A 10,792-nucleotide genomic window follows, 5' to 3' on the forward strand; every position below is an offset into this window, starting at 1 on the left:
TCCATGTCGTAGTCTCTTACTGTTGCTGCAACAAATTACCAAAACCTTAATGGCTTTCAATAACCCAAGTTTATTATCTTACCAATCTGGAGGTCAGAACTCCAACACAGGTCTCACAGGACTACAGTAAAGGTATTAGCGGGGCAACATTCCTGCCTGGAGGCTCCAGGGGAGAATCCATTGCCTTGCTTTTTCCATCATCTAGAGGCTCCCCACATCCTTGGCTATGGCCCCTCTCCCCCATCTTAAAGCCAGCAACATTGCATCTCTCTGACCTTTCTTCCTTTGTCACGTCTCCCTTTGACTACATCTGGGAAAGACTATCTGCTTATGTGGGTATGTGTAATTAGATTGGGCCCACCTGGGTAATTCAGGATGCTCTCTCCATCTCAAAATCCTTAAGTCCCCTTTGCCATGTGAGTTTTGGGATCAGGATGTGGACATCTCTGAGGAGCCATCATTCTGCGTACTGTTCTCAGCCTTCTTGGTTGCGGTCACCTGTACCTGCATCACAGCATGGCCTCTGTGATGTTCAGTGCACGCCCCTGTCTTGCCTCTCCTCCTTGTCTGCCTTGTCCTAGTGAATTCACCCAGGGCATCCTTATCGTCTCTGTCGTGTACCCCTCACAGTGGATTCTGTTTTCTCAGTGTGCCTGTGGCCCTCCTGTCCTCTTTTCTCCAAGCAGGACCACAGCTTGATCAACCATCTGAACATGGCAGCATCCCTAACTATCTCTTCCCAGGACCTTGCCCATCTCTCATCTGGCTGCCACGTGGCTGCCCAAGGATCTTTCTAGAACCCAATTAAATTAGTCCCTACTTAAAATCTCTTCTGAAAAAGAAAAAAAAAATCTCTTCTGGGCTCCCATTTTCCACAGGAAAGCCCCATAAGTTCAGCACGAATTCTTCAAGATGGTGCTTTCTAAGAAGGCTTAGAAAAGAATATTATTACAATGTTGCTTTCCTGTCTGCTTCAGTGCAGAGGTGCTGGTGTTTCTCAGAACAAGGGAAGTCAGCTTTGGAGAATACAGAGCCTGCTACTCATTTCCCTTCTCTGCATTTTCTGATCACTCCATCAGACCTATCCACCTCTGTATCTGCATGACCTCGGGCCCACAGTGGGAGCTAAAACGTGTGAGCAACAGCAGAGCCAGCACCCACCCCTGGAGCAATTGACACCATGGACGCTTGGGTATTTTCCCAAAGTTTCCAAACCTTTAGTGCAAGTGAAAGGGATGTTTTTCCATGTGAGGACCACTGACCCACACAGAAATATAACAGGAATGGGCTATATGAGTAAAAGGCAGCAACTATTTTTTCTGCTAAAGGAAGCAAATATCATGCAGAACAGAAAATTATACTCAATAAATGGAACAAAAATTTTTTTGATGTATAATTTCTAAATTAAGGCTGTTTAGAGTGTCAGACTTTATTTTTATAGGCTCCAAAATTACTGCAGATGGTGATTGCAGCCATGAAATTAAAAGACGCTTACTCCTTGGAAGAAAAGTTATGACCAACCTAAATAGCATATTCAAAAGCAGAGACATTACTTTGCCGACTAAGGTCCGTCTAGTCAAGGCTATGGTTTTTCCTGTGGTCATGTATGGATGTGAGAGTTGGACTGTGAAGAAGGCTGAGCACCGAAGAATTGATACTTTTGAACTGTGGTGTTGGAGAAGACTCTTGAGAATCCCTTGGACTGCAAGGAGATCCAACCAGTCCATTCTGAAGGAGATCAACCCTGGGATTTCTTTGGAAGGAATAATACTAAAGCTGAAACTCCAGTACTTTGGCCACCTGATGTGAAGAATTGACTCATTGGAAAAGACTCTGATGCTGGGAGGGATTGGGGGCAGGAGGAAAAGGGGACGACAGAGGATGAGATGGCTGGATGGCATCACTGACTCGATGGACGTGAGTCTGGGTGAACTCCGGGAGTTGGTGATGGACAGGGAGGCCTGGCGTGCTGCGATTCATGGGGTTGCAAAGAGTCGGACACGACTGAGCGACTGAACTGAACTGAACTGAGAGTAGAAGGAAGGAGCAGGGAAGAAAGGTACATGCTGCTGCTGCTGCTAAGTCGCTTCAGTCGTGTCCGACTCTGTGCGACCCCATAGATGGCAGCCCACCAGGCTCCCCTGTCCCTGGGATTCTCCAGGCAAAAACACTGGAGTGGGTTGCCATTTCCTTCTCCAATGCATGAAAGTGAAAAGTGAAAGTGAAGTTGCTCAGTCGTGTCCGACTCTTCATGATCCCATGGACTGCAGTCCACCAGGCTCCTCCATCCATGGGATTTGCCAGGCAAGAGTACTGGACTGGGGTGAAGGTACATGAGCAGGCTGCAAATCCAGTTGTTCAGTTGCTCAGTTATATCCTACCCATTGCGACCCCATGGACTACAGTTCAGTCCAGTTGTTCAGTCATGTCCAAATCTTTGTGACCCCATGGACTGCAACACGCCAGGCTTCCCTGTCCATCACCAACTCCAGGAGTTTACTCAAACTCATGTCCATCGTGTCTGTGATGTCATCCACCCATCTCATCCTCTGTCATCCCCTTCTCCTCCCGCCTTCAATCTTTCCCAACAATGGAGTCTTTTCCAGTGAGTCGGTTCTTCCTATCAGGTGGCCAAAGTATTGGAGTTTCAGTTTCAGCATCAGTCCTTCCAGAGAAGATTCAGGACTGATTTCTTTTAAGATTGACTGTTTGGATCTCCTGTAGTCCAAGGGACTCTCAAGAGTCTTCTCCAACACCATACTTCAAAAGCATCAATTCTTTGGCAATCAACTTTCTTTATAGTCCAACTCTCACATCCGTACATGACTACTGGAAAAACCATAGCTCTGACTAGACAGACCTTTTTTGTGAAGTAATGTATCTGCTTTTTAATATGCTGTCTAGGTTGCTCATAGATTTTCTTCCAAGGAGCAAGCATCTTTTAATTTCATGGCTGCAGTCACCATCTGCAGTGATTTTGGAGCCCAAGAAAATAAATTCTGTCACTGTTTCCATTGTTTTCCCATCTATTTGCCATAAAGTGGTGGGACCGGATGCCATGATCTTAGTTTTCTGAATGTTGAGTTTTAAGCCAACTTTTTCACTCTCCTCTTTCACTTTCATCAAGAGGCTTTTTAGTTCTTTCCTTTCTGCTGTAAGGGTGGTGTCATCTGCATATCTGAGGTTATTGATAATTCTCCTGGCAATCTTGATTCCAGCTTCTGCTCCATACAGGTTGGCATTGTGCATGATGTATTCGGTATATAAGTTAAATAAGCAGAGTGACAATATACAGCCTTGATGTACTCCTTTCCCGATTTGGAACTAGTCCGTTTTTCCATGTCTGGTTCTAACTGCTGCTTTTTGACCTGCATACAGGTTTCTCAGGAGGAAGGTAAGGTGGTCTGTTATTTCTGTCTCTTTAAGAATTTTCCAGTTTGTTGTGATACACACAGACAAAGGCTTTAGCATAGTCAGTGAAGCAGAAGTAAATGTTTTTCTGGATTTTTCTTGCTTTTACTGTGATCCAGTGGATATTGGCAATTTGATTTCTGGTTCCTCTGTCTTTTCTAAATCCAGCTTGTGTATCTGAAAGTTCACGGTTCATGTACTGTTGTTGAAACCTGGCTTAGAGAATTTTGAGTATTACTTTGCTCGCATGTGAAGTGAGTGCAATTGTGCAGTAGTTTGAACATTCTTTGGCATTGCCCTTCTTTGGGATTGGAATGAAAACTGACCTTTTTCAGTCCTGTGGGCCACTGCTGAGTTTTCAAAATATTGGCATATTGAGTGCAGCACTTTCACAGCATCATCTTTTAGGATTTGAAACAGCTCAACTGGAATTTCTTCACCTCCACTAGCTTTGTTTGTGATGCTTCCTAAGGCCCACTTGACTTCACACTGCAAGATGTCTGGCTCTAGATGAGTGATCACCGCATTGTGGTTATCGGGGCCATTAAGTTCTTTTTTGTATAGATCCGTGTATTCTCTCCACCTCTTCTTAATATCTTCTGTGTCTGTTAGATCCATACTGTCCTTTATTTTGCCCACCTTTGCATGAAATGTTCCCTTAGTATCTCTAATTTTCTTTCTTTCTTTCTTTCTTTTTTTTTTAGAGAAATCTCTGCTTTTATTGGCCAGCAGGTTACTTGAGGGGGATGAAGCGGGAGGAATGGGTGGCCCCGATACCGGGCCGGCCGTGCTTCACGGGCTTGTAGGTGATGGAGAACTCGCCTAGGTAGTGGCCAATCATCTCAGGCTTGATTTCCACCTGGTTGAAGGTCTTGCCGTTGTAGACGCCAACCATGCTGCCCACCATCTCGGGCAGAATGATCATGTTGCGCAGGTGCGTCTTCACCACCTCGGGCTTCTCCATGGACGGCGCATCTTTCTTGGCCTTGCGCAGCCGCTTCAGCAAGGAGTGCTGCTTCCTCCGCAGGCCGCGGTTCAGCCGCCGTCGCTGGCGCGCGCTGTATAGCTGCATCAGTTGCTCATAGGACATGTCCAGCAGCTGGCCAAGGTCTACGCCACGGTAGGTGAACTTGCGGAAGGTCCGTGTCTTCTTTTGTTCTACTTCCGCCATCTTGCTGGTTCTTGAGAAAGGATCTTTCGTTCTCTCTCTAATTTTCTTGAAGAGATCTCTAGTCTTTCCCATTATTTTGCTTTCCTGTATTTGTTTGCATTGTTCACTTTCTTCTCTCTCCTTGGTATTCTTTGGAACTCTGCATTCAGATGGGTATATCTTTCCTTCTCTCCTTTGCCTTTCACTAGTTCTTGGTTCTCTCCTAGTTGGTGGGGTGGGAAGTGGGGGACAAGTGGTGGTGGCGGGGGAGGAAGTAGGTTGGTCAGAGACTTCCCATCACTTCTCTAGGGTGTCGTAGCTTCCAGCCCATATGTCAGTCCTGAGACCAAAGGAGGCCCAGGGCTGCATGGTAAATTCTGTGGTGGTAGGATTTGGGAGGACCTGCCGTTTATGAGATCAGCAGTATATCCAAAGGGCGTTGGTTGAACCTGACAAGTTGATTTATTGTGCTTAGATTCATGCTTAGTTCCCACAGTTCACTGTTAGGGTTGTAAACAAAACAGAAGTTTCCTTTGATGTGGTAAATTCTTTTTTTTTTTTTTTTTGATAGGCAAGAAGTAGATTTATTAATATAGGATAATTTTAAGAGATGCAGCGGGCACGCAAGGGAGGCCTGCTAATGTGGTAAATTCTTATCAGATGTTTTCTTATGAAGTCAGGTAAATAAATTGTGCTCCTGGGCTTCTCAAGGCAAGAATACTGAAGTGGCTTGCCATTCCCTTCTCCAGTGGGCCATGCTTTGTTAGGCCCTGAGTAGCAGGGGCACGCCCTTCAGCCACTCCATGTGGCCCGAGGACGTGACTGGTGCCCTGGCTGTGCCCCTGCTGGCCCTCGCTGAGCATGTCAACCTTCACCAGCCACCAGGTGGCAGTCAGTGGCCAATGTGCTCTTAAGCTGGGAAGAAAAATAAGCAAAGGTAAAATCTGCTACTTTATCACTGCACTAACAGACTTCAAGTTGTTGACACTGGAGTATCTTAAAATTTTTAAACATTGTGGTAAAAGAATAACATAAAATCTACAATCTTAATATTTTTGAAGTGTGCCGTTCAGTACTATTAATTGTATCCACAATGCTGTGCAACAGATCTCCAGAGCTTTTTATTCCTATCAAACAAACTACCCTGGAGTATCATTTTAATGTTTTTGTTTGTTTCTTTGTTTTTTTTTTTATTACATTTTGGCTGGGCCACATGGCATGTGGGATCTTCGATCCATGACCAGGGATGACACTTGCACCCTGGGAAGCCCTGTCAAACATTGCCCATATACGCATGGACTATTTGTGGGCTCTCAATTCTGTTCCCTTGGTGTACGTGTCTATTTTTATGCTAGCACCATACTGTTTTGATTACTATAGTTTTGTAATATAGTTTGAAATCAGGACTTGAGATGCCTCCAGCTTTTTCTTTTTCAGGATTGCTTTATCTATTTGGCATCTCTTGTGCTTACATAAGCATTTTAGGGGGCGTCCCTGGTGGTTCAGATGGTAAAGAATCCCCCTGCAATGCAGGAGATCTGGGTTTGATCCTTGGGTTGGGAAGGCTACCCACTCGTAGTCTTGCCTGGAGAATCCCATGGGCAGAGGGTCCTGGTGGGCTACAGTCCATGGGGTTGCAGAGAGTGGACCCAACTGAACAACTGACACTATACTATTATATATAAGCATTTAGGATTTTTTTTTTCTATTCCTGTGAAAATGCTGTTGAAAATTTGATAGGGATTGCATTGAATCCGTAGATGGCTTCAGTAATATGAACAGTTAGCAATACTAATTCTTCAAGTCATGACATAATATACCTTTGCATTTATTTGTGTCTTCTTCAATTTCTTTCATCAAAGTCTTATAGTTTCCACCTCCTTGTTTAAATTCATCTTTAAATATTTTATTGTTTTTGATGCTATTATGAATGGGTATGTTTTATTTCTTTTTCAGATGTTTTATTATTAGTGTAGAAAAATGTGACATTTCTGTATGTTGATTTGCTATCCTGTAACTTTACTGAATTCACTGTTTCTAACAATTTCTTAGTGGAGTCTTAGGATTTTCTACATATGAGATCCTATCATCTGCAAATAAAGATAATTTTACTGCTACCTTTTTTATTTGGATGCCTTTTATTTTATTTATTTATTTATTTTTTTGCCTTTTATTTCTTTATGTTACCTGGTTCCTATGGCTGTGGCCTTCTGGTAATATGTTGAATAGGAGTGGTGAGAGTTGGCACCCTAGTCTTGTTTCTGATCTGATCTTAGAAGAAAAGTTTCCACCTTTCAGCTTTGAGTATGATGTTAGTTGTGGGCTTTTTATATATGCCTTTAGGTACATTCTTTCTATATTTGATTTGTTGAAAGTTTTTTTTTTTTAATCAAGAAAGGATGTTCAATTTTGTCCAGTGCTTTTTCTGCATCTGTTGAGATGATCATATATTTTTATCTTCTATTAATGTGGTGTATCACATTTATTGATTTGCATATGTCAAGACATCCTTGCATCCCAGAGATAAATCCCACTTGATCGTGGTGTATGATCCGTTTAATGTGCTGTTAAATTTGGTTTGCTAATATTTTGTTGATAGTTTTTGTATCTATATTCATCAAGGATATTGGTCCATACAGTTGACCCTAGAACAATATGGGAAATGGGGTGGGATTAGGTGCACCAACCCTCTTCGCAGCCAGAAACCCTTGTATCACTTACAGTCAGGTCTTGGTACATGTGGTCCCTGCATATCCGTGGTTCCATCCTATCTGTGGTTCCACATTCACAGTCAGCCTACCGCGGATTGTTTAGTGCTGCAGCGTTTACTGCTGGAAAATATCTGCATGTTAAGGAAGCTACACAGTTCCAAATCATTGTTCAAGGGTCACCTGTACTTTCTTTGCTTGTAGCGTCCTTATCTGGCTTTGGTACTGCCAGGGTAATGCTGGCCTCCTATAATAAGCTTGTGAAGTAAGTATCATTAATTCCACCTGATAAATTTGAAGGCTGATATTTGGAGAGGTTAGATAACAGGCATAAAGCCGCACAGATAGTTAAAGGCAGAGTTGGAACTGGCTCTCAAACCCCATTCTTAAGCATTGGGCCACTCCTTCCCCAAAGAGACTTCTTGCCACTTCTTCACAAAAAGCTGCCCAGAGAAGGAGCACTGGAGTCTGGACTTGAAGATAGGTATGAGAGCAGCAGAGAGGACAGGAGAGGGCAGAGGCCGGGACCCAAGGTCACACCCTCATCCTTTCCCTAGCCCCATGAGAAGTAGAGGGGGGTCCTCCTGCAGGTCCCCTGGAGCTGTTGTTTGTGATTCCCCAGGAAGAGTGCAGAGGTCTCCAGGGCATGTGGCCTGGCTGGAGCTCAGCCACCGTCTGTATCCCTTCTTCCTGAATGCTGCAGGTAGGAAGCAGGATGGTGATTGTCGTTGCGGGCTGCGTGCTGCTCCTGATGGGCATATTTGGGAAGATCGGGGCTGCATTTGCCACCATCCCGACACCTGTGATCGGAGGCATGTTCCTGGTGATGTTCGGGGTCATCACTGCCGTGGGGATTTCCAATCTCCAGGTGAGGAAAGGCACCCTTGGGAAAGCAGCAGCATTGCATCTCCTGAGAGGAGCCCATGGGATGGAGATGAATGGAACAGGCTGGGGACAGGGAGGAGAAGGGAATCCTCCAGTCCCAGCAAATGCACCGGCCCCAAATGGAGGGAAGAAGTAACCAGGAACATCCAAACTTCTGAAAACCAAAGTTGCATCCGTTTGGATTGGATTATCCAAACCACTCAGCTCCCAGGGTCAAGGGGGAGTTGGGACTTGACTGAGAGCCTGTGCCCTCTGAATCCAACTTCCCCCTCCATCCTCCAGTGATGGGTGAACAGGGGGCACTTTGGAGGGGTGCTTGGTGTTCAGTATAGGTGCTGATGGCTCCGGGCTTCTCTCTTGCAGTACGTGGACTTGAACTCATCCAGAAACCTCTTCATCTTTGGCTTCTCCATCTTCTGTGGGCTTGCCATTCCCAACTGGGTGAACAAGAATCCAGAGAGGCTCCACACAGGTGATTCTCCATCTCTAGACTGTGACCATTCCAGGAGCAGAGCCAGTGGGGCCCTTGGTTCCCGGGAATTCCTGTCACTTCTTTTAAATTAACTATAGTCACCATGTTGTACATTACATCGCCATTACTTATTTCCAGTTTTGTTGAGATATAACTGGCATACATCACTGTATGAGTTCCAGGTATACAGCATAAAGTCTTGATGTACATCCATTGCGAAATGATTACCAAAATAAGTCTAGTTAACACCCGTCATCTCATATGGATACAATAAAGAGAAGTGGGGGGAAAAAGAAAAAAAAATTCTCCTTGTAGTGAGAACTCTTAGGGTTTATTCTGTTAAGAACTGTATGGTTAACATACAGCAGCATTAACTATAGTTCTCATGTTGTACATTACACTGCTCATACTTATCTCATAACCAGAAGTGTGTACCTTTTGATCACCCTCCTCCAGCGCCTCCTTCTTCTCCCACTTCCCACTTCTGGTAACTGCAAATCTGATCTCTTTTTCTATGAGTTTTTTTTTTTTAAGAGTCTACATATAATAAGTGAGATCATACATATTTGTTTTTCTCTCTCTGATTTATTTCACAGCACAATGCCCTCATGGTCTATCCATGTTGTGTAAATAGCGACATTTCATTCTTTTCCTTATGGCTGGATAATATCCATTGTAAACATACACATTTTCTTTAGTAGCTCATCCACTGATGAACACAGGTTGTTTCGATATCTTGGCTGTTGTAAATAATGCTACTGTGAATGTGGTTGTGCATCTGTCTTTTTGAGTTGGTGTTTTCATTTTCTTTGAATAAATACCCAGAAGTGGAATTGCTGGGTCATATGGATGGACAGGGAGGCCTGGCATGCTGCAATTCATGGGGTCACAAAGAGTTGCACATGACTGAGCGACTGAACTGAACTGAATGGTGGTTCTATTTTTAATTTTTTGAGGAACATCCATATGGCTCTTTTCCATATGGCTGCACTAATTTACAGTCCCATCAATGACGCATAAGGGTTTCTATTTTTCCACATTCTTGCCAACACTTCTTAGTTCTTTTTGGTAAAAGCCATCCTCACAGGTGTGAGATGAATATCTCACTGTGATTTTGATTTGCATTTCCCTGATATCAGTGATGTTGAACACCTTTCATGTACTCATCGGTCATCTAGACATCTTCTTTGGAAAAGTCTCTGTCAAGATCCTATGCCCATTTTTAAATCCCTGTCACTTTTGTCTCCACTCTAGGGATTATTCAGCTGGACCAAGTCATCCAGGTGCTGCTGACCACGGGCATGTTCGTTGGTGGATTTCTGGGATTTCTGTTGGACAACACCATCCCTGGTAGGGCTCATCTTTGCCCTGTAAGCTGGCAGTTTGGGTAGACGGTCAGCATTAGGGCCACCCACGTTGCTTCCCTAGCCCCAGTTCCCATGTGAGGCTGGCTACAGCATACCCTGAGCGGGTCCAGGGTCTGGGTGGGGTGATTTAAAGTCCCTGTCTACAAATGTAATCACATTCTGAGGAATGTGAGGAGGGGGGTTAGGGCTTCAACATATGAGTTTGGGGGTGGGTGGGTGAGCACAGTTCAGCCCATAAAAGGACCCTAAGGTGGGAAATATACCAGAAGCAAGGCGCAAAGGGCACAGCCCCAGCTCTCTTATAGCCTGCAGTCTAGCTGGGGAGGGAGAGAACACATGCATATATTCACATTCCAGCAAAAGCCATAGCTGGTGTGCTGAGCTCCAGGTGCTCGGTACTGAGCGTATAGAGAGCAGCAGGACATGCCCGGCCTTCTGGAGCCTCACAGGCTTGTAGGAAAGGGAGACACAACCACAGACCATTACAATACAGGGCACCGAGTGCGGTGATGAGCACCCCAAACCCATCAGTGCTGAGGATGAGTCCGGTGAAGGGTGCAGAGTTGTCCTCACTGGTGGCTTTCTGTGCTCCCTTCTTGGTCCTCTGATAGTTTCTTGAAAGGACCTCTCTAATAACTCCTGCTTCATGATATTTGGTTTTCCACATTTCTTCTCTCCACCAAATATAAAATACACCTGCATTCCAGAAACATTGAAACATAGAAAGGTCCACCCCGGAAGATGAGGCAAGAACAGTGGCACATAGAAGGTCGTACCCTAGAGCTCAGAAGACTCCTGG

The 10,792-nt window shown here is 44.6% G+C and overlaps 1 protein-coding gene and 1 pseudogene across 3 annotated transcripts in view; one reads left to right on the forward strand and one right to left on the reverse strand.

The window, feature by feature from the left end:
* LOC102175184 (solute carrier family 23 member 1) overlaps positions 1-10,792 on the forward strand; it is a 64,737-nt gene that overhangs the window by 50,331 nt on the left and 3,614 nt on the right. For both annotated transcript variants that reach the window (XM_005679597.3, XM_013963518.2), the window contains exons 9-11: positions 7,973-8,137; positions 8,518-8,626; positions 9,881-9,976. In XM_005679597.3, coding sequence (XP_005679654.2) covers positions 7,973-8,137; positions 8,518-8,626; positions 9,881-9,976 — 370 coding nt within the window. The remainder of the gene's footprint in view (positions 1-7,972; positions 8,138-8,517; positions 8,627-9,880; positions 9,977-10,792) is intronic.
* On the reverse strand, positions 4,104-4,611 carry LOC102189548 (annotated as a pseudogene). The gene has a single exon (XR_001295634.2). The product of XR_001295634.2 is annotated as a 40S ribosomal protein S15 pseudogene (transcript).

Source organism: Capra hircus, chromosome 4 (genome assembly GCF_001704415.2).
Source record: "Capra hircus breed San Clemente chromosome 4, ASM170441v1, whole genome shotgun sequence".
Lineage (NCBI taxonomy): Eukaryota > Metazoa > Chordata > Mammalia > Artiodactyla > Bovidae > Capra > Capra hircus.